This window comes from Nerophis ophidion, unplaced genomic scaffold (genome assembly GCF_033978795.1).
Source record: "Nerophis ophidion isolate RoL-2023_Sa unplaced genomic scaffold, RoL_Noph_v1.0 HiC_scaffold_60, whole genome shotgun sequence".
In the NCBI taxonomy this organism is placed as follows: Eukaryota; Metazoa; Chordata; class Actinopteri; order Syngnathiformes; family Syngnathidae; genus Nerophis; species Nerophis ophidion.
The window spans coordinates 342,285-368,820 of record NW_026906982.1 but is presented as its reverse complement, the minus strand read 5'-3'; the positions used below and the strand labels follow the sequence as shown (position 1 = coordinate 368,820).

The following is a 26,536-nucleotide window of genomic DNA, read 5'->3' as shown; positions in this document are numbered from 1 at the left end:
ATGAAATTAATAGGACAAAACGATGTTCGCCAAACGCTCTCTTCAGTGAAGCATACACACAAACGTATGAACCAGTGAACTTTTTAACAATAGGGAAGGTCTGTGTCATGTTTGTCCTCAAACAAAAAAACATACTAAAACATCCCCAAAAATGTTCACCCCATCTCTTTGAATTTTCAATCCTTTTTTAAAAAAAAAAATAGGGCAGTGGTTCTTAACCTTGTTGGAGATACCGAACCCCACCAGTTTCATATGCGCATATGAAAAAAAATATATATAAAATATATAAATAAAATATATAGTTTTTCAAATTCAAGACAAAGTTATATGTTTTGTTTTACCGGTGCACAAACATCACCTTGTTAAAAACAAAAAAACAAAAACAACACAGTGCATGAACTCACAACAAAATACAAACCTGCAAATCAGAGTGACTTAGGGAGATGTTTTTATTTACATGATTGATTGATTGATTGAAACTTTTATTAGTAGATTGCACAGTACAGTACATATTCCGTCCAATTAACCACTAAATGGTAACACCCGAATACCTTTTTCAGCTTGTTTAAGTTGGGGCCCACGTTAATCAATCCATGGTACATGATGAGTCAGGTGTGTCTCGCCCTCCGCGGCGGAGGGTCCCCCGAACCCCCGAGGCCAACTCAAGGAACCCCTAGGGTTCGATCGAACTCAGGTTAAAGGGGAACATTATCACCAGACCTATGTAAGCTTCAATATATACCTTGATGTTGCAGAAAAAGGACCATATATTTTTTAAACCGATTTCCGAACTCTAAATGGGTGAATTTTGCTGAATTAAGCGCCTTTCTATTATTCGCTCTCGGGGCGATGACGTCAATCTGCCATTTTCTCAAACACATTACAAATATCGAGTCAAATCAGCTCTGTTATATTCCGTTTTTTTCGACCGTTTCCCGTACTTTGGAGACACCATGCCTCGTCGGTGTGTTGTCGGAGGGTGTACAACACGATCAGGGATGGATTCAAGTTGACTTACGTGGAGTGTGCATCGATTAGCACGGCATGCTAATCGACGCTAACATGCTATTTAGGCCAACTGTATATACATATTGCATCGTTATGCCTCATTTGTAGCTATATTTGCATCCGGCTTTTCCCTCCACCCACATTTAATGCCAAACAAACACTTACCAATCGACGGATTCAAGTTGCACCAGTGTCAAAAGATCCAAAAGTCCCTCGTCTGCACATTTTACCGGCGATGCTATGACAGACATGGCACAGAGATGTATGGATACCCTGCGACACTCAAAGCAGATGCATTTCCAACGATAAAGTCAACGAAATCACAAAGGGGAGTTTTGTTGATGTTATTGACTTATGTGCTAATCAGACAAATTCGGTCGCAGCATGGCTGCCAGTTAACCGATGCTAACATGCTATTTAGACTAGCTGTATGTACATTTGTAGCTATATTTACATCCAGCCTTTCACTCCACCCACATTTAATGCCAAACAAACACTTACCAATCGATGGAGTCAAGTTGCACCAGTGTCAAAAGATCCAAAAGTATCCTCGTCTGCACATTTTACCGGCGATGCTATGACAGACATGGCACAGAGATGTATGGATACCCTACGACACTCAAAGCAGATGCATTTCCAACGATAAAGTCAACGAAATCACAAATGGGAGTTTTGTTGGTGTTATTGACTTATGTGCTAATCAGACAAATTCGGTCGCAGCATGACTGCCAGCTAACCGATGCTAACATGCTATTTAGGCTAGCTGTATGTACATTTTTAGCTATATTTGCATCCAGACTTTCACTCCACCCACATTTAATGCCAAACAAATACTTACCAATCGACAGATTCAAGTTGCACCAGTGTCAAAAGATCCAAAAGTCCCTCGTCTGCACATTTTACCGGCGATGCTATGACAGACATAGCACAGAGATGTATGGATACCCTGCGACACTCAAAGCAGATGCATTTCCAACGATAAAGTTGACGAAATCACAAAGGTGAGTTTTGTTGATGTTATTGACTTATGTGCTAATCAGACATATTTGGTCGCGGCATGACTGCCAGCTAATCGTCGCTAACATGTTATTTAGGCTAGCTGTATGTAGCTATAATTGCATCCAGCCTTTCACTCCACCCTCATTTAATGCCAGACAAACACTTGCCAATCGACGGATTTAAGTTGCTCCTGCACATTTTACCGGCGATGCTACGACAGACATGGCACGGAGATGTATGGATACCCTGCGACACTCAATCCTCGGTTAGAAGGCAATCGCCGAATAGTTTCAATAGCTATTCGCTCAATAGCTTCAGTTTCTTCTTCAATTTCGTTTTCACTATCTGCCAACCATCCGTTTCAATACATGCGTAATCTGTTGAATCGCTTAAGCGGCTGAAATCCGAGTCTGAATCCGAGCTAATGTCACTATATCTTGCTGTGCTATCCGCCATGTTGGCATCATTAAATGACGTCACAGGAAAATGGACGATGGATTTAAAGATAGCGAAAATCAGGCACTTTAAAACCTTTTTTCGGGATATTCCGTGATGGGTAAAATTTTGAAAACAACTTCGAAAAATAAAATAAGCCACTGGGAACTGATTTTTATTGGTTTTAACCCTTCTGAAATTGTGATAATATTCCCCTTTAAGAACCACTGCACTAGGGTTAGTCAGACCATTAATGACATTGTTGTCTGACTCCACTGCCCTACACATGAACCAAAACATGAGATCACGTAAATTGCCACAGCAGGTGGGGACCCCAACACTGACAATCATTTGGTTTGCACTGCAGCGCCTTTTAATAGAAAACAAAGGCCCAAGCAGTAGACTATGGGGAAGCTAAACTAGGGTTACTCACAATTTGTGAGCATTTTGTCACTGTCTTGCAGGTAAAGGCGTGATGTACGCACACGACGACTCTGAATATCCAGATGACAGTTTTACCATCCAGCTAACTGACGGCCGACACCAAATCCAAAGACAGGTGACGGTGAAAGTACTACCAATCAACGACGAAACACCTCGTTTGATAAGGTTAGATTCCAGGCCAATTATGCATATTTTTAGAAAGCCCTTGTAAAACTGACGGATTCCTGTGACTTCTAGAAACATTGGACTGAAGGTGAAACCAGGAGAGGCCAGACTCATAACCAGCCGAACACTCTTTGCTCAGGACCGCGATACTCCGTCTTCACAGGTCTTGTACAAATTGACGAGAGTTCCGACGCAAGGATTATTACAGGTTAAGGTTGGTATTGGAACATAATAATATTTGTGTCAGGTTGAGCAGTTAATGGTCTTAATGTTGTGCTGGCCTGTCTCCTGGCATACATTGCACAAAGATGTGTGAAGTGAAGTGAATTATATTTATATAGCGCTTTTTCTCTAGTGACTCAAAGCGCTTTACATAGTGAAACCCAATATCACATTTTTACATTTAAACCAGTGCGGGTGGCAGTGGGAGCAGGTGGGCAAAGTGTCTTGCCCAAGGACACAACGGCAGTGACTAGGATGGCTGAAGCGGGGATTGAACCTGCAACCCTCAAGTTGCTGGCACGGCCGCTCTACTAACCGAGCCATACCGCCCCAAAACCAAAAACCAGTGAAGTCGGCATGTTGTGTAAAACGTAAATACAAACAAAATACATTGATTAGCAAATCCCTTTCAACCTATATTCAGTTGAATAGACCGCAAAGACAAAATACTTAACGTTCGAACTGGAAAACTTTATTTTTTTTGCAAATATTAGCTCATTTGGAATTTGATGCCTGCAACATGTTTCAAAAAAGCCGGCACAAGCTGCAAAAAAAAGACTGAGAGAGTTGAGGAATGCTCATCAAACGCTTATTTGGAACATCCCACAAGTGAACAGGCTAATTGGGAACAGGTGGGTGCCATGATTGGGTATTAAAAGCGGCTTCCGTAAAATGCTCAGTCGTTCACAAACAAGGACGGGGCGAGGGTCACCACTTTGTGAACTAATGCGTGAGCAAATTGCCGAACAGTTTAAGAACAACATTTCTCAACAAGCTATTGCAAGGAATTTAGGGATTTTACCATCAACGGTGCGAAATATCATGAAAAGGTTCAGAGAATCCGGAGAAATCACTGCATGTAAGCGATGATATTGCAGACCTTCGATCCCTTAGGCGGTACTGCATCAAAAAGCGACATCAGTGTGTAAAGGATATCACCACATGGGCTCAGGAACACTTCAAAACACCACTGTCAGTATTTACAGTTTCTCACTACATCTGTAAGTGCAAGTTAAAACGCGACTATGCAAAGCTAAAGCTATGAATCAGAAAAGTTACCCATGCCTTAGGCACTAATACACCCCCATACCATCACGGATTCTGGCTTTTGAACTTAGTGCCGAACAGTCCGGATGGTTCTTTTCCTCTTTGGTCTAGAGGACACGACGTCCACAGTTTCCAAAAATGTGGACTCGTCAAATCACAGAACACTTTTACACTTTGCCTCCATCCATCTTAGATGAATTCTGGACCAGCGAAGCCGGCGGCGTTTCTGGGTGTTGTTGATAAATGGCTTTTGCTTTCTCAGAGTAGTGTTTTAATTTGCACTTACATATGTAGCTATAAACCGTAGTTACTGACAGTGGTTTTCTAAAGTTTTCCTGGGCCTGTGTGGTGATTTCTTTTACACACTGATGTTGTTTTTTGATGCAGTACCGCCTGAGGGATCGAAGGTCCCAGACCTGCCAATTGTTTCCAAAAACAATTTGAAATATGGACTCGTCAGATCACAGAACACTTTAACACTTTGCCTCCATGCATCTTAGACGAGTTCTGGACCAGCGAAGCCGGCGGCGTTTCTGGGTGTTGTTGATAAATGGCTTTTGCTTTCTCAGAGTAGTGTTTTAACTTGCAATTACAAAGGTAGCTATAAATCGTACAGTAGTTACTGACAGTGGTTTTCTAAAGTCTTCCTGAGCCTGTGTGGTGATTTCCTTTACACACTGATGTTGGTTTTTGATGCAGTACCGCCTGAGGGATCGAAGGTCACAGACCTGCCAATTGTTTGCAAAAACAATTTGAAATATGGACTCGTCAGATCACAGAACACTTAAAAACTTTGCCTCCATCCATCTTAGATGAGTTCTGGACCAGCGAAGCTGGCGGTGTTTCTGGGTGTTGTTGATAAATGGCTTTTGCTTTCTCAGAGTAGTGTTTTAACTTGCACTTACATATGTAGCTATAAACCGTAGTTACTGACAGTCGTTTTCTAAAGTCTTCCTGGTCCTGTGTGGTGATTTCCTTTACACACTGATATTGGTTTTTGATGCACTACCGCTTGAGGGATCGAAGTTCACAGACCTGCCACTTGCGTGCAGTGACTTCTACAAATTCTTTGAACATTTTGATGATATTACAGACCGTAGATGGTGAAATCCCTAAATTCCTCGGTTGAAAAATGTTCTTAAACTGCTGATCGATTTGTTCACGCATTTGTTTGGCAACGTGGTGACCCTCGCCCCGTTCTTGTTTGTGAATGAGTGAGCATTTCATGGAAGCTGCTTTCATGGCACCCACCTGTTCCCAACTAGCCTGTCCACCTGTGGGATGTTCCAAATAAGCGTTTGATGAGCATTCCTCGACTTTTTTTGCCACTTTTGCCAGCTTCTTTGAAACATGTTGCAGGCATTAAATTCCAAATGAGCTAATATAACAAAAAATAACAAAAGTTTACCAGTTTGAACGTTAAGTATCTTGTCTTTGCCGTCTATTCAACTGAATATAGGTTAAAAAAGATTTAAAAATCATTGTATTCTGTTTTTATTTACCATTTTTACAACGTGCCAACTTCACTGGTTTGGGGGTTTTGTCTTTTCTTAAGTGTGACTTTTTTTTTTTTTTACTCAGCATGCGGAAGACTGGGTTTCGCTGCCGGGTAAAGGAAACTTTTCCCAGGAAACAGTGGATGTGAATCATCTGCAATACGTGCACCGAAACCCGTTTGGTAACACCACCCGGGACTTCTTCGCTTTCTACTTATACGACGGAAGGAATGAGTCTCCCTTGCAGCAGTTCAACATATCCATCAAACACGTGAAAAAGGGTATCTCGATTTATTGCATAAAACAGTCGCCCACACTATTTACATTTTAATTTTTGTTTGTTATCAGGAAATATTGCCGTCTTGGTCAGGCCTGTGAACGTCAGCCGCGGCGGTTGCGTGGTTCTTACCACCGATGCACTGTTTGCTACGGATGGTACGGACAAGCCCGAGGAGCTGGTGTTCCTGGTCACCGCCCCGCCTGCTCATGGGTATCTGGAGAACGTCAAGGATCCCGGTGTGACCATCTCCACCTTCAGCCAGATAGACGTGGCATCGAACACCGTGGCCTACGTGCACGACAAGAGTGCTGGCACTTCCAACGTAACTGTCCAGTAAGTCTTGAAACATTCACCCTTAGGCTGGATATTTATGGTCTTCTCCTCGCAATGCTTACCACCAGACCCTGTGTCTCTGGGCATCAATTGGGTTCTCTGGACAATAAGACTGTAGTTAAAGTTAAGTTAAGTTAAAGGGGAACATTATCACCAGACCTATGTAAGCGTCAATATATACCTTGATGTTGCAGAAAAAAAGACAGTATATTTTTTTAACTGATTTCGGAACTCTAAATGGGTGAATTTTGGCGAATTAAACGCCTTTCTATTATTTGCTCTCGGAGCGATGACATCACAACATCATGCCTTGTCATGTGTTGTCGGAGGGTGTAACAACACAATCAGGGACGGATTCGAGTTGATTTACGTAGAATGTGAATCGATTAGCACGGCATGCTAATCGATGGTAACATTCTATTTAGGCTAGCTGTATGAACATTTGTAGCTATATTTGCATCCAGCGTTTCCCTCCACCCACATTTAATGCCAAACAAACACTTACCAATCGACTGATTTAAATTGCTCCAGTGTCACAAGATGCGAAAGTCCCGATCGTTTGGTCTGCACATTTTACCGGCGATGCTAAGGCAGACATGGCACAGAGATGTATGGATATCCTGCAGATGCATTTGCAACGATAAAGTCAACGAAATCACAAAGGTGAGATTTGTTGATGTGATATACTTATGTGCTAATCACACATATTTGGTCGTGGCATGACTGCCAGCTAATCGATGCTAACATGCTATTTAGGCTAGCTGTATGTACATTTGTAGCTATATTTGCATCCAGCCTTTCTCTCCATCCACATTTAATGCCAAACAAACACTTACCAATCGACGGATTTAAGTTGCTCTGGTGTCACAAGATGCGAAAGTCCCGATCGTTTGGTCTGCACATTTTACCGGCGATGCTAAGGCCGACTTGGCACAGAGATGTATGGATATCCTGCAGATGCATTTCCAACGATAAAGTCAACGAAATCACAAAGGTGAGTTTTGTTGATGTTATTGACTTATGTGCTAATCAGACGTATTTGGTCGCGGCATAACTGCCAGCTAATCGATGCTGACATGCTATTTGGGCTAGCTGTATGTACATTTGTAGCTATATTTGCATCCAGCCTTTCGCTCCACCCACTATTAATGCCAAACAAACACTTCCCAATCGACGGATTTAAGTTGCTCCAGTGCCACAAGATGCGAAAGTCCCGATCGTTTTGTCTCCACTTTTTACCGGCGATGCTAAGGCAGACCAGGCACAGAGATGTATGGATATCCTGCAGATGCATTTCCGATGATAAAATCAACAAAATCACAAAGGTGAGTTTTGTTGATGTTATTGACTTATGTGCTAATCAGACATATTTGGTCAGGGCATGACTGCCAGCTAATCGATGCTAACATGCTAGTTAGGCTAGCTGTATGTACATTTCTAGCTATATTTGCATCCAGCGTTTCCCTCCACCCACATTTAATGCCAAACAAACACTTACCAATCGACTGATTTAAGTTGCTCCAGTGTCACAAGATGCGAAAGTCCCGATCGTTTGGTCTGCAAATTTTACCGGCGATGCTAAGGCAGACGTGGCCGAATAGCGTCAATAGCTATTCACTCAGTAGCTTCAGTTTCTTCTTCAATTTCGTTTTCGCTTTCTGCCTCCATACTCCAACCATCCGTTTCAATACGATAGTCACACACACACTAGGTGTGGGGAAATTTGCCCTCTGCATTTGACCAATCATTTTGTTCACCCCCTGGGAGGTGAGAGGAGCAGTGAGCAGCAGCGGTGGCCGCACCCGGGAATAATTTGTGGGGATTTAACCCCCAATTCCAATTCTTGATGCTGAGTGCCAAGCAGGGAGGTAACGGGTCTCATTTTAATTGTTTTTGGTATGACTCGGCCGGCGTTTGAACTCAAAACCTACCGATCTCAGGGCGGAAACTCTAACCCAGGACCGTTGAGCTTTTCTTTCTTTATGCTGTCCTCCTGATTGATTGCAGGTGCGCTGATCGCTGACCGAATGCAGCTGCGGCGAAGCGTGGGTGTGCCCTGGCGTACTGCCAGATAGAGTGTTGGAGGATCTTGTTGCGGGAGAATTGAGGGTTCGAAGTTGGGCCGTGACAAAACCATCTGAAAACCAGTTGGCAATCGCTAGACATATGTTTTGAAATATTTCCCTGATCTCTCGCCTGTAAAAGATGAAGCAACATAAACTTTTTTTTAAAAGATGGCGCAAGAAAGAATAGACCACTTGCAAAACTGCCGTTTTTGTTTGCCTCTGGACCCGCAAACGAGGTTTCAAATGTGTCCTGAACCGAATGTTGTTTGGTTTCCATTGCCCTGAAAGAGGGTTAGGGTTCGGCTCAAAATTAGCAATGAAGTTGACGTATAAAAAAGGGATCTTGTTTTTGCTTCTGTTTCTTTTAGGTTTGTCGTCAGCAACAATGAGACGAGCCAAAGAGGAATTTTAGAAGTTGTAGTGACAACGGCGGATGGTTTACCGCCGTCGTTAACCAACAAGGGCCTGGTAGTCATTCGAGGGTTGTCAACGGTCTTGAGTCCGGAGCACCTCTCCATGTTCGACCCCGACACCTCTCCTGGCTCCTTGACCTTCCACATTCGGAATCCCCCCTTCCACGGCGTCCTGGTTTTGCGCGACACCCCGCTGACTACCGGCTCCATTTTCACCCAGCAAGATGTGGAGAAGCTGGAGGTGACGTACAAACACAACGGCGAGGCTTCCGAGATCGACCATTTTGAGTTTTCCGCCACAGACGGCACCAATCGCGGCGTCCTCTTAGACGGGCAGTTACGAACGGAACCTTTTTTGTTCACCATTCAGGTAAAAACGATGAATGTTTTCGGAATTTTCAGTTGAAGTATAACGTTGTTTTGTTTCTAGATCAAACCCGTACCTACGTCACATCCAGAAATTGCGATGCGGCTTCTCCTTTGGAAAGCAGAGCTTCTAAGTGACGGACGATATGGAATCTTTCTGTCGTCTTGCGAGATGAAATCTCAAAACCGCAAAGAAGAGCCGCTGACAATTTCTATCATTCGGCAGCCGTATTTTGGCTACCTGGAAAATATGACGACGGGTCAGGGAGCGGTTCTGGTTCTTGTTGTGGTATCAACGCGGATTGTAATTTTTCTTTCCTCGCAGGTGGTTTTGCTCGTCGGCGCATTGCTCAAACGGAACTGAAAAGGAAAACTGTCGCATACATCATCGATCCACAAATGGAGTCTCTGATGGACACCTTGAAGTTTAGGGTGTGCGGTCCTAAAAACAACGCCGGGCCTTCTCAGATGTACGCCAAAAAATACAAATACAATTACAAACAGTAATTTGGAATTTGATGTATGTATGTATTTTTGCAGACTTCAACTGAGCTGGTCCAGCATTGAACTGGCTAAGTCTGAGTACTCTGTGTGCGAGGATGACAAAATGGTCATGGTGGAGATCATCCGCAAAGGATACATAGCGGAGTCGTCGTATATCACCGTCAAGGCGAGTACCTCCTTTGTCGGCTCATGTGGTACTTACTAAAGTATTTTATACGGTAAATGTAAGACTGTGTAAATACAATAGAAAAAAACGTTATTCAATCTCTTCATACCTTTCTTGAGTCTTTCCCACAGAGACCTAAATTCTAAATGTGATGAAATAATATACAAAACGGGAAACCAGTGAAGTTGGCATGTTGTGTAAATGGTAAGTAAAAACAGAATACAATTATTTGCAAATCCTTTTCAACCTATATTCAATTGAATAGACTTCGAGAAGAGATACTTAACGTTCGTGTTATGTACGGCGGGGGAAGGAGACGACTCCACGGCAGAAATCAGTTCATCAGGTTTATTTAACCTATTGATGAATGTGTGGGATGTGTATGCTACTCTAAGTGATAGGTGCAAAGCGATGTGTAAAATAAACCATGTAAATGTTACCAAGGTTTGTTGGATGTATCTTTCGTCAGACCAAAGGGCAAGTTAAGAAGGCAGTTCGTGGGCAGGCAAGCGGTGGGGGACTGGAGAGGAGCAACAATGTCCATGTCCAAGCAGAGGTCGAGGATCTCGGGGAAGGTAGTTCGGAATCCCAAGGGCGGTCGAGACACACTGCTCGATCATGGAAAACGGGGGATTTACTGCGGGAGACACAATGTACATAAACACGGGAACAGGGAAGGGTACGGAGAGAAAGAGCAAGTACGAGGAAAGGAAGCCAGAAACGGGATGCTTACTGCGAGAGTGAACTATGTTCCTGCATAGGATCTTCGGGTCCGCGGGTCTTTATGCTGCCTGCCCTCATTAGTCCCACGTGCGCTGATTAGTGATTGTCTGCAGATGACGTGCCCGGGCCGTGACAGATCGAACTGGAAAAGGTTATTTTTTGCAAATATTAGCTCATTTGGAGTATGATACCTGCAACATGTTTCAAAAAAGGTGGCAACAAGTGGCAAAAAAGATTGAGAAAGTTGAGGAATGCTCATCAGACACTTATTTGGAACATCCCACAGGTGAACAGGCTAATTGGGAACAGGTGGGTGCCATGATTGGGTATAAAAGCAGCTTCCATGCTTACTTGCTTATGGTTGTCCATCGATTCGATGATGACCATCTTCTTTTATTTGTGAGTCTGCTGATGTTTGAACAGTCCGATCCTGGATCCACAGATACAGTTACAGACCGGGCATGTGAAAGAGGTGCTGGGGGGAGCAGGGGTGGCTTGGCGAGCATGCCTCTTCGCACGCTTTGCTGCACGGTGTTGTGTGCGCTGTTCCTCTATATCAATGGTTCCCAAACTTTTGCAGGCTGGCGCCCCCTTGGCTCCCCAGTGAATTCCTAGCGCCCCCCCCCCAACAGACACATATGGAAACAAACACCTCTTTCTTGATATTTGGTATGCTGCAATTTGAAAAGAGAAAGGTTAAACACAAATGTGTATTTCACAAATAAAACCCAATTTAGTAAACCAATTTATTTTTTAGCAGTTTTAACTGTTTCAGCAACATAGAATGGTAAATAAACATTCCACCAGTAACTTTCATTGTCTCACACTTAATCTTAATGGGATGGATGTGCTTGGTGCAGGGACATAAGCTTCTCAACATCAGGCTGGAACTCACTAAGAAGAAGTCGTAGATCCCCGCGGTCAGTAATTTTCAGTCGGTTTCTTTGCTTGGAAAGAAGCAAGGCGACTGCACTGAAGCCCCGTTCTACTAAATATGATGTTGGGAAGGCAATAAAGTACATCTTGACCTTGTTCCACAGCACTTGATAGCAGTCAGAGATTTTTTTTTGTAACCAAAAATCTTGATATGACTTTTTGAAAATTCTGAACATTACAAGCTTGAAATTACAAACCTGAGCTTTTGCTTTTGTAGTCTATGCTGTCGGATCTGACTGGGCCAGAGCGGCGTGTGGTAACCGGACACTGATGCGTCGTCCACTGACTCGTCCTGCTGCATGTGTTGTGTATAAATCGTCAAACAAACGTTCGAAATTCTGACTTCGACTTCGGACTGCCGCCCCCCTACCGCCCCCTTCTTCCTCACCGCCCCCCCAGATCTTTCCACCACCCCCAGGGGGGCGGTACCGCCCACTTTGGGAACCACTGCTCTATATAATCCACTCCCTGTGAGGAGTGGGAGCGCCAGAGGTCTCGGCAGGAAGCAAGTTCCTCCAGTGAAGAGGGGTTGATCTGGCATCTCTTCAGTGTGATCTTCATTTGGTCTTTGAACCGCTTCTTCTGCCCACCAGCACTGCGTTGGCCTAGGTGTAACTGACCATAGAGGATTCTGCGTGGGACTCTATGGCTGGGCATGCCCCAACCACCTGAGTTGATGTTGGGTCATGATGGACTCCACACTGCAGCTGCCTGCCCTCTCCAGCACTTCTGTGTGCGGCACTCTGTCCTTCCATGTGATGCCAAGGATTTTCTGCAGACATCTTACATGGAAAGTCTCCAGGCTTCTCAGATGGCGGCTGTAGATAGTCCATGCCTCACATCCGTACAGTAATGCAGTGATGTATACTGCTCTGTAGACCAGCACTTTGGTGTGGAGTTTGAGGTTGCTGTTCTGAAAAACCCTTCTCCTTAGAAGACCAAAAGATGCTGATGCTTGCTTGAGGCGGTTCTGGATCTCGTCATCCATTGAGTAGGTGTCAGACATTATGCTCCCCAGGTATTTGAAGGTGGGCACCGTGAGCAGTTGTTGCCTTGTTGCTGTGAGGGTTATTGTGGGGTTTTGTGGGAGGTCAGCACTAGACTGACAGAGTACCTCTGTCTTCTGGGTGTTGATCGTCAGTCCCATTCTGGTATATGCAGTTACAACTGCCAAGAGGATGTTTTGCAGAGCCTGTGGTGTATGGGCAACCAGGGCAGAGTCATCGGCGTATTGCAGCTCAATGATGGTCTCCGAGGTCAGCTTGGTAGTTGCCTGTAGCCTCCTGATGTTACACAGGTTACCATCAAGCCTGAAGTGCATGAGTCTATGGTAACTCCAGCCTGCTCCTCCATCCCCCTACGTAGCAGTGTTGTGACACAGACGAGGAATATGTTGAAGAGAACTGGAGCCAGCACACAGCCCTGCCTCACTCCAGATTTCACACCAAAGGGATCTGAGCTGTGTCTTCCCACTACCACTCGGGGCATCATTCCAGAATGGAACTGTGCAAGGATGGTGAGAAACTTGGGTGGACACCCAAATCTCTTCAGGACTTGCCACAGTAAGTCCATGTTCACTGTGTCAAATGCCTATGAAAGGTCGACAAACGCAATGAACAAGTCCTTGTGCTGCTCCCGGCATTTCTCTTAGAGCTGACGTGTCACAAAGATCATGTTAACTGTCCCCCTGTCCTTCCGAAAACCACACTGCGACTCTGGGGTGACCCGTTCTGATATTGCGGGGATGAGTCTGCGAAGCATGACCTTGGCAAGGACCTTTCCAGCAATGGCCAACAGAGAGATACCCCTACTATTGGAGCAGATGGATTTGTCTCCTTTGTTCTTGTAGATGGTCACAATGTTGGCATCTTTCCACTGTTGCGGGACACACTCTCGTCTCCACACCTCTGAAATGTAGACATGCAGTGTCCGTGTACAGAGGTAGCCTCCTTCCTTGCCAGATCTCGACCTCCCCCCAACCTTCAAAGAAATCCTGCATGCAGTCAAAACCCTGAAAAACAATAAATCCCCTGGACCTGACAGCATCCCGGCTGAACTTCTCAAGGAAGGAGGCTACCTCTGTACACGGACACTGCATCTTTACATTTCAGAGGTGTGGAGACGAGAGTGTGTCCCGCAACAGTGGAAAGATGCCAACATTGTGACCATCTACAAGAACAAAGGAGACAAATCCATCTGCTCCAATAGTAGGGGTATCTCTCTGTTGGCCATTGTAGGGAGCTCTGCAAGGAAAGTTGGGTCCACTGGGGTGGGCTGGTTGAGCACGGTGTTAAAATGCTCAGCCCACCGCTCCACTATCATAGCCTGATCCTTGATTAAAGATGTTCCATCAGCAGATCTAACAGGTGCCAGGGAGCAGTTTCTGGAGCCGTAAATGATTTTCACTGCATCATAGAAACCGTGCATATCATTTCTATCAGCGTGAGACTGAATTTCATTGGCCTTTGAGATCCACCACTCATCTTTCAGTTTTCTGAGAGTTTTTTGGGCCTCAGAACGAAGGGCTTGCCATTGCTTTTTATGGAATTGGGATTGTGGGTTGTTCAGGGTGGCTCTGTGTGCCTTGTGCATTCTGTACAGGAGGGTGGAGATCTCTCCAGCATTCTGGTCAAACCAGTCCTGGTGTTTCTTAGTTTTGAAACCAATGGCTTGGGCTGCAGTGTCAAAGAGGATGGTGGATAGGGAAGTCCACTTCTCATCCATCCCAGACTCTGAGGTGATCAGTGGCTCAATGTCTGCCAGCTTCTCAGCTAGGGAGCGACGGAAGTTGTCACGGGTGTCGCTGCTGGAGAGTCTGGCACAGTTGAGTGTTTTCCTCTTAGATGCAGCGTGACGTGTTAGGGGCCGGACATGCATTCTGACCTTTGTCAGAATCATGCAGTGGTCGGTCCAGCAGTCAGCCCCTCGCATAGCTCTTGTAATGAGCACGTCCTTGAGGTCAGCCCTCTTCACGATCGCAAAGTCGATCAGGTGCCAGTGTTTGGACCTGGGATGCATCCAGGATGCCTTATATTTGTTCTTTTGTTGGAAGATGGTGTTTGTGATGGTAAGATCGTGTTCCGCACAGAGACTAAGGAGTCTCATGCCATTGGGGTTGACTTTTCCAATGCCGTGGGCGCCTATCACACCATTCCAGTTTTGCGTGTTCTTTCCGACTCTTGCATTGAAATCACCAAGCAGAATGATTTTGTCACTCCTCGGGATGTGACTGAGGATGTCATCGAGTGCCTGGTAGAAGCAATCCTTCTCTTCATCATTGGATGGCAGAGTTGGTGCATAGGCACTTACCAAAGTGACATGTCTGCATTTTGCAAGGGGGATGCGGAGAGTCCTGACCCTTTCACTGACACCCACTGGTGATTCTGTTAGCTTGAGCAGAAGGCTGTTCTTGATTGCAAAACCAACTCCGTGAAGGTGTGGTCCGCCCATGGGGTATCCTTTCCAAAAGAATGTCCAACGTTTTAAGAAAAATATTTCTCAACAAGCTATTGCAAGGAATTTAGGGATTTCACCGTCTACGGTCTGTAATTTCATCAAAAGGTTCAGAAAATCTTGAGAAATCACTGCACGTAAGCGATGATATTTCAGACCTTAGATCCCTCAGGCGGTACTGCATCAAAAAGCGACATCTTTGTGTAAAGGATATCACCATCTGGGCTCAGGAACACTTCAGAAAACCACTGTAAGTAACTACAGTTTGTCGCTACATCTGTAAGTGTAAGTTACAACTCTACTATGCAAAGTGAAAGCCATTTACCAACAACACCCAGAAAAGCTGCCAGCTTTACTGGGCCCGAGCTCATCTAAGATGGACTGATGCAAAGTGGAAAAGTGTTCTGTGGTCTGACGAGTCCACATTTCAAAAATTTTTTGTAAACTGTCAATGTCGTGTCCTCTGGAACAAAAAGGAAAAGAACAATCTGGAGTGTTCAAGGCACAAAGTTGAAAAGCCTACATCTGTGATGGTATGGGGGTGTATTAGTGCCCAAGGCATGGGTAACTTACACATCTGTGAAGACACCAATAATGCTGAAAAGTACATACAGGTTTTGGAGCAACTTATGTTTAATTCCAACCAAAGTTATTCTGGACGCCCCTGCTTATTTCAGCAAGACAAAGCCAAGCCACGTGTTACAACAGCGTGGCTTCATAGTAAAGGAGTGCGGGTACTAGACTGGCCTGCCTGTAGTCTAGACCTGTCTCCAATTGAAATTGTGTGGCAAAATATGAAGCCTAAAATACCACAAGAGACTGTTGAACAACTTAAGCTGTACATCAAGCAAGAATGGGAAAGAATTCCATCTGAAAAGCTTCAAAAATTGGTCTCCTCAGTTCCCAAAAATTTACTGAGTGGTGTTAAAAGGAAAAGCCATGTAACTTTGTGGTAAAAATGCCCCTGTGCCAACTTTTTTGCAATGTGTTGCTGCCATTAAATTCCAAGTTGCAAAAAAAACAACACGTTTCTCAGTTTCAACAATAAATATCTTGTCTTAGCAGTCTATTCAATTGAATATAAGTTGAAAAGGATTTGCACATCATTGAATTTTTTTTTTTTTTTTTTGCGATTTACACAACGTGTCAACTTCACTGGTTTTGGGTTTTGTATTTATAGTCACGGTGGAGAGCGGGGTTTGGCGCGAAGCAATGGGCCAAACATTTAATGATAGTCAACATGAGCAGCTAATCTTTGCCAAATTGCAACAGTAGTGTGTGTGTGAGTTGTGTGTGTTATGTAAAGTTGTACTTTTCGTCAGTGGTCCCCAACTACCGGGCCGTGGCCCGATTGGTACCGGGCCGCAGAATAATTTTTTATTAATTTTTATTTAAAAAAAAAAAAATATATATATATATATATATATTATTTTTTTTTATTAAATCAACATAAAAACACAATATACACTTACAATTAGTGCACCAACCACAAAAACTCCCTTTTTCATGACAAAGAAAAAAAATTAAAAAAAATTAAAATAGACCCCCCCCTCGGGCCGCGGGACAAATTATTAAGCGTGGACCGGTCCGCGGATACAAAAAGGTTGGGGACCACTGCTTTACGTCATTACACTCTCAAAGACGGAAGAAGGCTGCGTATATTGTGTGCAACACTTTAGAAAGTTTGCGCCCTCTGGACTTCCAGGTAATGGTTGGTGCCAACCCTCCCTTTAAATTAATTTTATGTCACATTTAATGTTATATTTAAACGTACATATTAAATTCAGCTATATGTAATTCACTTAAATTAGGTCACATTTGATTAAATCTAAATATTAACCTTGGATTAACCTTCGACTAACCTTTATTTGTATTTTTCTACTGTATATCTTTTAGTTAAGACAATTGCTGTAATATAATGTTGATATATGGATACCTTGTAATTTTCCATTGTTTCCTTTCTAACAGGTGAAGGAGGTGACTGCAACGGCAGGGATAGATTTTCTCTTAAGTACTTATTCTCTAGTGCAGTTCGACCCAGGTACAGTAGGCTCGACCCAGGATTCGGGGGATGGTGGGTTATCCTGGGTTCCATTGTTCTTAGTCGGAACTTTGGTGGGTGGGTGGGTTGCATCGGGCGGAAAAGGGTCGGACCGGTGGATGGGAGAGAAGAGATTACCTTTGTAAACCTTAAGTTAATGGATTTTTTTCTGGTCTGTCTCATTCAGGGGTCTCTAGAAAGATATGGAAAATTGAACTCCTTCAGGATCAACTTGAAGAAGCGGATGAAATATTTGACGTTTTTCTGGTTCAGCCAGAGAGCACCGTTATTGGCCGCATCAATAAAGCTCACGTTACCATTAACGACTCAAAAAAAGGTCAACAAAATATGTTTTTTAAGTATTCAGTTTGCATTTTCTGAGGATTTTTTGGAATACAAACCCATAACACCCCAGATTTTTGTACAGGAAACCAGGACAGAAACAGGGGAAAAGATGTTCGTGGTCCTAAATATGTTCAGTGTGCATCCCTTGGTGCGGAATCGGTCCGCAATACCAATCACGGCTGCAACTCAAAGCCTAAAATGGACCTTTTCAAAAAGGACGTCAGATTTGATGGCAAATCGGTAAGTCTTTCTAGAAAGTATTAGTTTTTCTAGTTCTAAAGTCTGTTCTTTATTTTCAGAATGGTAATATCCAAGGGGAAAATAATGCCTTGCTGACAACAAAAGGAAGGAAAGCAAAGGTCCGTCTTCTTAGCAGGTTGGACAAGCGTGGACCTCAAAACCCCCTTGCCAAACCTGGAAAAAGTCAAGTTACCAATGGACGAGTGAGTGAAATCAAGTGTTCTCAGAAATTGTATGAGATTGCAAGTATTTTATGTCTGCCCGGTTGTGACTTTTGCTGGTGACTCCGCTTCCCAGTTCTATTTTCTTGTTTTTCTGTTTTAGTTAAATGGTAAATGGGTTACACTTGTAAAGCACTTTTCTACCTACAAGGTAGTCAAAGTGCTTTGACACTATTTCCACATTCACTCATTCACACACTGATAGCGGGAGATGCCATGCAAGGCCCTAACCACGATTCACCAAGAGCAAGGGTGAAATGTCTTGCTGAAGAACGCAACAGACGTGACTAGGTTGGTAGAAGCTGGGGACTGAATCAGGAACCCTCAGGTTTCTGGCACGGCCACTCTCCCAACTGTGGCACGCCGTTCCCCCTTTTAAGTTTATGATAGCGAAGAAAACCAGATGTTTTAGGCCATCTCTTCCAGGGTTTTACAGGGACAGTTTGTACTGTATCTCAAAATACGTGTCCGTTGAGGTAGTAGGTTCTATGTCATAGGGGCGCTGTGGCCCAATCATCGACTTGACTCTCCCCGGCTACTTTGTTCTGCTCCTCCTAAGGGATCCTGAGCCATTTCCTGGCCAGTTGAGAGATATGGTCCGTCCAAAATGTCTTGGGCCTTCCCTGGTGTTGGTGTCATCCAGGGGGCATCATGACCAGATACCTGCTATACTCATCTGTCATCTTTCCATCTGGAGGAGCAATGCCTTTGATCCGTGTTCTTACAGAATGACAGACCTTCTCACCATATCTCTAAGAAAGAGCTCTGCTACCCTACAGCAGAAAGTCACTTTGGCCGGTTGTACTCGTGGTATTGTCTGTTTGGTCACTACTCAAATCTCATGACCATATCTGAGAGTAGGAATGTAGATTGTGAGCTATACCTTTCAGGTCAGCACCCTCTAACTCCCTCAGTCCCTCACCAAGAAAGGAGTTTGCATGAGTGCAGATTGTCCACCCATTTGCCAGTCAAACTTCTGTCTATCCATTCCTCTCTCACTCCTCTCTCACTTGAACTCCTCCCCTTGGGGCAGTATCTATCCCTAACCTAAAGATGGCCCTCCACCACTCCAAGCCAGCAGAACCACTTCTGCAAAAAGGAGACGTAATCCTGCAGTCACAAAACTGAATCCTCTCAATGCTCTGGCTCTCCTCAGAAATTATGTCCAAAAAAGTTATGAACAGAATTGTTGACAAAGAGCAACCCTGGCGAAGAAATGGAAATGGGTACGATTTACTTCCATCATTGCAGACCAAGTTCTGACACTGGTCATCCATTGAGCGGACCGCGAGAACCAGCTCATGCTCCTTCAGAGAGGTGGTATTCTGAGTCCCGAGATCTAACCTCTACAGCCGAGGATCGAACGAATGTCTCTACTTTTGACTGTCACCCAACTTTCAATGCACCCAACTTCTTTGGCCCAACCTATGATTGGTGAGCCCATTGGAGGGGGGACCCAAGTTGACTCTTTGGCAGCCAGGCACTACCTAAAGGCCTGGTTCCAAAAGGGGGACTCGCCAAGCCGCTGCATGCGAGCAAGGGAAACCTCTGTCCATGTTTGTGTCTCATCATAGAGGCCTTTTAAACAACTCTTAGTCTGGTCCCTAACCTAGCATGCGTTTGTCTTGTGAGACCCAACCAGGGGCGTCAATGCCCCGACAACTCAGATTATCGGGACACGCAAACTCCCCTACCACGATCAGGTGTTACCTTATATAGATAGCCAGGATTGATTTTTTTATCCTGTAAAAGTAGATGTGTTGTATCCTAACGTGTGATTTTATTTTTCTTTATCACCCCCAAAATCACGATCCAGAATCACTTTTCCTTATCCCATTTCTGACATTTTCACATTTTTTTATCAATACCCACCCATCATTTTTAACTATGTTATTGGCAGGGCTTTAGAACCCTGTCAGTCAAATTTCTGGGATTAGTAACTAACTAACTAACTAACTAACTAACCGTTAAAAAAAAAAATCACAATTTTAAGACAAGACTGACACACCTTAAAAGCAATCAAAAGACCTGATACTACTGTCTGTAGAGACTCCCTGAATTGACCAATACGATACACAAGCGGTATGACATACTTGTTGCACAATTGCCTTTGTCTGTCTGTTCCCAAAACAGAAAAGAAAAACCCGTATTTGTCCTCGGGGTTGGACTTTCCACAATGGTCACTGCTACATCCTGGACAAGAACCACAAAACCTCATGGAGCACTGCGAGTCACAACTGTAAAGTGAGGTAAGTATGTACAAATTTGCTAAAAATATTTTGGTTTCGTCATCCATCCAGACATTTTCTACCGCTTGTCCCTTTTGGGTCGCGGTGGGTGCTGGAGCCTATCTCAGCCGCAATCAGGCGGAAGGCAGGATGCACCCTGGACAAGTTGCCCCTCATCGCAAAATGCATTTAAATATCACTCTTCTAGTCATTGTATTCTAAGGGTATTGAATCAAATGCAAATGGAATGTTTGGATTGACTTAGAAAGTTTCGCCTCTCATCCAAGCAGGATTCATCAGTTAATGCGCCCAGACTTAGATAGGACACCTTAAGTGTTAAAGGATGTTGCTGAATGTCAGGTTTTAGGCTCAGTCCGAATACTCCCCCTTACCAATCAGATCACAAGGAGTTGACAGTAGCCATCAACGACTGTAATTGGATACTCACTTGTCAGTCCCAAGTGAGTATCCAATCACTAGCTGTGATTTCCGAAAGCAGGGAGTGGCGCGGGAGCCATACCCGGTTAGCAGAAAAATTGCCGGTACGCACATTTTTAACCCACGAAGAAGGTGAACAAAAGGTTGATTAAGTGGCAGATACGTATATGCAAGGGCATTTTCAAGAAAGGTATTGAAAGAGAAACTGGATCTGGTGAGACAAGGTTGACCAACCCTGGAAGCGTACATGGTAGGATATCACTGAAGGCCAAGGTGGGAAATGCAAGGCCCGCCACAGAGTTGATCAATTTCCCAACAGCCCACAGGCCAAGGAGCACAAGAACCTGAGGGAGGTCTTCAGTATCTGTGGTTACCCCAGCTTTGTTTGGTTCTTTGTAAAAGGGGCATCTAGTTACAGAATGAACAATGGCAAAGTGGATGAAGGAGAAAATGGGTGAAATTGTAATTTCTGAGGTGTATCTGAGAGACTTTGAACTAATTTTAACCAACACAACATGCTGGTAAACTTCAAACCTGATAAGACCTTGAGATAAAGGCTGGTGCACCCCTAATCAGAATCAGAAGAGCTTAATTAACTCCAGAGGGTAAATTGGGATTTTCAGCACAATACCATTCATCCAACCAATTATCCGAGATCGGGTTGCGGGGTCAGCAGTCTAAGAAGAGAAGCCCAGACTTTCCTCTCCCCCGCCACTTTGTCCAGCTCCTCCCGCGGGATCCCGAGGCATTCCCAAGCCAGCCAGGAGACATACTCTTCCCAACATGTCCTGGGTCTTCCCCTTGGCCTCCTGCCGGTCGGACGTGCCCCTAAGAGGTGTTCGGGTGGCATCCTGAGCAGATGCCCGAACCACCTCATCTGGCTCCTCTTGAAGTGGAGGAGTAGCGGCTTTAATCTGAGCTTCTCCCGGATGACAGAGCTGCTCACCCTATCTCTGAGAGAGAGCCCCGCCACCCGGCGCAGGAAACTAATTTCGGCCGCTTGTACCCGTGACCTTGTCCTTGCGGTCATAACCCAAAGCTCATGACCTTAGGTGAGGACGGTAACGTAGATCGACCGTTAAATTGAGAGCTTTGCCTTCCAGCTCTCAATACCATTCAAGATTAGACAAACATTACAGGTAAACAGAAATAGGATCGCTGATGGGTCTTCCAATTTCCAGAAGAACCTTACAAAAAAAGGTGAGAAATGGGTAAACACTGGGGATGGGATGGGAGTCAAAGGGAGGGGAGGTCCAAACTGAAGCCAAGGAAAAAAAAACCTCCTAGCCATAGTACACATTAACTTGTTACGTAGAATCAACACAACTTGCAACAGAGGGGAGGGAGTGGGCGCTACGGCGGCCGGCTGTTGCTGTATAAGCGCTACTCAGCCGTCCATTGCCCCTAAGGGGAATCAAGCGATGGTGAAGGCGTGGGGTGGGGGGTGAGGTGGTGTGTGCGCATATGCCAATGCACAGACAACCAGTCCGGTGTATGCTGTCCAGTGCAGTGACAAATCCACTAATTTACATCTTTGGAAAACTAATCAAGGCAGAGCATGATTGAGAAACCGTGTCACCACCTACGCCCACATACAATGCTGTTCTTTCCTTAAAGATTCAATCATTTTGCCAAATGAACACGAGCCCGCCATGGCTTCAAGTGCACCCTTGGTCATTATTACAACTCAATACAAGAATAAAACGGGTGTCAGCACAATTGACTGTTGTTGTGCTGGCAGAGGCCTCGTTCCATTGTATTTTAACAACCGACGTTGATCACCACAATAGGTATTTCTGGTCTTGTCATCCTCGTCCGGACAGAAGGGTGACAAGGCAGTGCGGCTGGATCAAAAGAGACATCGGAAATGCTGCACTCAACCAAAAGTTGCTTTATTACAAGCGATTGTCATTATTAAAGGACTGCAGTACCAGGAGGAGGTCAAGTCCAAAAAAATATGAGGCACTCCTAACTTGAGGAGCTGAACTACGATCTTATATTCCTTCTGGGCGTGTGCTAATTCAAGTAAGGAGATGTTTGTGTGTAAGTGACCGGAAAACAACCTCTATTCGTTGACATGGAGTCTCTCCTCCAGGATAGAGCTATCACTTTTGCATTCCAAAGTCTGAATTCATTGCATCTTCTCGTGAGAAAGTTAACCCTGTCCATATGTGAATGCCAACAAAGGCTCCTTAATTTATTATGGACTCAACCAATTTTTACTTAAACCTGGCAGTTCGCTTTCTCCCAAGTTGAATATAAACACTCACCATATGTTGAGCAAAACATGAGTCAATTAATTCATTTCAAATGCAAAACCGTTCTCCTAGGGGTATGTTGTGGCATTAGAGGATACATATGTTGGATCCAGCACCGTCCACTCAGACCACACCCGTCCTATCTGAGTCTGATACCATGAACTGATGAAGCCTGCTCAGATAGGAGGCGAAGACAATGTGGACAAAAGGTAGAAAATGGATGGATTGACAGTTGCAATTAATCTCCTCAACATTATTTGATTAATTTCCAGATATAAGGGCACCCTGGCGAGTGTTTTATCAAAGCGCGAGATGGACTGGTTGTGGGATTTCGGTGAACGGACACCGTTCTGGATAGGTGAGTTAAAAATAAACAATAGCTACCAAATTACCAGAAGTACTTAGAAAAAAAAATGTTCTAATTTTTTTTCCCAGGACTTAACAGAGACAGAAAAAGATTGTGGGAGTGGCTCGACGGAGAGATGCTAAAATACACAAACTGGATGACGGTGACACCACCTGCGAAAAGTGGTAAACAGTGCGTCCTTGTGGGGGGACGGGGAAAGTGGCAAATTCGGGACTGCGAGAGCCAAAGTAGGCATAACTATTTATGTTCTGTCAAAATTTGACTCCCACAACATTCATGAAGACCACCCCCCCTCCACGAAAAAGTGACCCATCACCTTTATTGGTGATTGGTCACTACCACCATTTTTGTTCCTTGACACCCACAACTGTTGATAAATATATATATATCCTACTCAGTGGCTTAGTGGTTAGAGCAGGGGTGTCAAACTCATTTTTGATCGGGGGCCACATGGAGAAAAATCTACTCCCAAGTGGGCCGGACTGGTAAAATCCCTACACGATAACTTAAAAATAAACGCAATATAACAAATACCCAAAATCTCTTGCATCCATAACTCTTCCGGGCTCCATTATACACCCCCGCTTGCACCAAACCCGGCCGTCCCAACCCCGCCCACCTCAACCAACTCACGGGGGCGGGGGGGTGAATGATGGAGTTCGGAATAGTTAGGGGTGCATGGGATTCTGGGTATTTGTTATGTTGCGTTTATAATGTGTTACAGTGCGGATGTTCTCCCAAAATGGGTTTGTCATTCTTGTTTGGCGCATATTAGTAAGAGTGCTAATGTTGTTTATATCACAACCCTCAGTGTAACCTGTATGGCTGCTGAACAACTACGCCTTGCAGTCGCTCGTGCGTTGAGTCAGCAGCCGCACACTAGACATGGCCGGCCGGCACTCAGATAGCATAGTATTAAGGCGGACGCTGCGACATGGTCGAGAGGACGTCTAAGGCATTGCCATCACGGCACGGCCTCAATAGTGTTGTCCGGGTGAAAATCTGGGAATGTTATCCTGGGGAGATTTCTGGGAGAGGCAATTAAATTTGGAAAACCTCCCGGTAAAGTTGGGGGCTCGGCAGGTATGCAGCTGAGCCACATCAGAGTGATCCAAGAGCCGCGGGTTGCCGACCCCTGATCTATAGAGATACAAAGATTTGCTATTGCAACATCCAGTAGACACATGTAGAAGAGCTGTTTCTTTCATTCAAAAATTTCAGGTTAATTTGTATAGTTAACAAATTCATCCCGTGGGCCGGGTAAAACCTGTTCGCGGGCCTGACACCCCTGGGTTAGAGTGTCCGCCCTGAAATCGGTAGGTCGTGAGTTCAAACCCCGGCCGAGTCAAACCAAAGATTATAAAAACGGGACCAACTACCTCCCTGCTTGGCACTCAGCATCAAGGGGTTGGAATTGGGGGTTAAATCACCAACAATTATTCCCGGGCGTGGCCATCGCTGCTGTTCACTGCTCCCCTCACCTCCCAGGCGGTGAACAAGGGGATGGGTCAATTGCAGAGGGCAAATTTCACCACACCTAGTGTGTGTTGGTACATTGGTACTTCATATATATACTGTATATACATTTATAAATAGAATAAACTATTCATTTTTGATGACAGGTTTGTGTGAGTTTGTGTGTTTGTGTTCGTGTTCATCATCCTCCTTCCTTGAACTTTGTTAACATTTTGAGTTTCAACAGTTTCATTAAACTAGATCATATTAGTAAATTGTTTCATACATTCCATAACGTAACTCGATAAAACCGATTAACTATAAAGCAGGGGTGTCCGACCACAAACCCCGAAACCAGTGAAGTTGGCACATTGTGTAAATCGTAAATACCTGCAACATGTTTAAAAAAAAGCAGGCAGAAGTGGCAAAAAAGACTGAGAAAGTTGGGGAATGTTCATCAAACACTTATTTGGAACATCCCAGAGATGAACAGGCTAATTGGGAACAAGTGGGTGCCATGATTGGGTATAAAAAGCAGTTTCCATGAAATGCTCAGTCATTCGCAAACAAGGACGGGGCGAGGGTCACCACTTTTTGAGCAAATGCGTGTGCAAATTGGCGAACATTTCTCAACGAGCCGTTGCAAGGAATTTAGGGATTTCACCATCTAAGGTCCGTAATATCATCAAAAGGGCAGAGAATCTGGAGAAATGCCCATGACCTTGGATCCCTCAGGCGGTACTGCAACAAAAAGCGTCATCAGTGTGTAAAGGATATCACCACATGGGCTCAGGGACACTTCAGAAAACCACTGTCAGTAACCACAGTTTCTTCGCTACATCTGTAAGTGCAAGGTAAATCTCTACTATGCAAAGCCAAAGCCGTTTATCAACAACACCCAGAAATGCCACCGGGTTCACTGGGCCCGAGTTTTTTTAAGATCGACACATGCAAAGTAGAAAAGTGTTCTGTGGTCTGACGAGTCCACATTTCAAATTGTATTTGGAAAACTGTGGACGTCGTGTCCTCTGGAACAAAGAGGAAAAGAACCATCCGGATTGTTCTCGGCGCCAAGTTGAAAAGCCAGCATCTGTGATGGTGCGGGGGTGTATTAGTACCCAAGGTATGGGTAACTTACACATCTGTGAAGGCACCATTAATGCTGAAAGGTACATACAGGTTTTGGAGCAATATATATTGCCATCCAAGCAACGCTATCATGGACGCCCCTGCTTATTACATGCAACGGATACTTTGGCAACACACAGAGGTGATGTTGGGGTAACTGTTTGAATAAATGAAATAAAAAATGCAACATATTAGTCCTCAGACTGATTGATGAGCACATGGAGACATATGAACAATTAACACCCGCCTCCCCTGTTTTACGAGCTTCCAAAACAAGCCCCTTTATTGTCAGTGTGTAAAATAGTGGAATAAAGTAAATTTTTAAAGCAAGAAGTAATTCGGCCAAGTTCTCCTCTTTTGTTGTCGTGATCAATCACGTGTCTAATTTAAATACGATTTGCGTATTCAAACGGGGGCATGACCGGCTCAATTCCACATTGATTGGAACGTTAATAAAGAAAATGAGCTTGTTGTTAATACATCTAAAACTGATGTATTATGGATTTGAGCGTGCACCATTTATTTAGTAGGAAATCCACGTAAGTCTTAAAACATGAGGCCCCTGGTACTTCTAAACCGGGGGTCTTTAGCACTGCCCTAGTGGATCCTTTTTTTGTTGTTTTAATAATGTTTCTGTAGGAGGACAAACATGGCACAAACCTTCCTAATTGTCATAAAGCCCACTGTTTAATAAGTTTGTGTTTATGCAACAGAACAAATGCCCAGGATCCCTTGCAACACTAACTCTTCCGGGACGCT

The 26,536-nt window shown here is 44.4% G+C and overlaps 1 protein-coding gene across 1 annotated transcript in view; it reads left to right on the top strand.

Annotated features, from left to right (window-relative positions):
* Positions 1-23,628, top strand: part of LOC133547083 (FRAS1-related extracellular matrix protein 1-like) — a 61,602-nt gene extending 37,974 nt beyond the window's left edge. Inside the window, exons 20-34 of the mRNA XM_061892886.1 lie at positions 2,907-3,051; positions 3,124-3,265; positions 5,902-6,097; positions 6,165-6,429; positions 8,864-9,278; positions 9,339-9,534; positions 9,600-9,744; positions 9,815-9,944; positions 17,025-17,097; positions 17,285-17,434; positions 17,525-17,682; positions 17,724-17,885; positions 20,037-20,152; positions 23,100-23,185; positions 23,263-23,628. Coding sequence (XP_061748870.1) covers positions 2,907-3,051; positions 3,124-3,265; positions 5,902-6,097; positions 6,165-6,429; positions 8,864-9,278; positions 9,339-9,534; positions 9,600-9,744; positions 9,815-9,944; positions 17,025-17,097; positions 17,285-17,434; positions 17,525-17,682; positions 17,724-17,885; positions 20,037-20,152; positions 23,100-23,185; positions 23,263-23,456 — 2,573 coding nt within the window. The 3' untranslated portion in view covers positions 23,457-23,628. The remainder of the gene's footprint in view (positions 1-2,906; positions 3,052-3,123; positions 3,266-5,901; positions 6,098-6,164; positions 6,430-8,863; positions 9,279-9,338; positions 9,535-9,599; positions 9,745-9,814; positions 9,945-17,024; positions 17,098-17,284; positions 17,435-17,524; positions 17,683-17,723; positions 17,886-20,036; positions 20,153-23,099; positions 23,186-23,262) is intronic.
* The last annotated feature ends 2,908 nt before the right edge of the window (positions 23,629-26,536 follow it).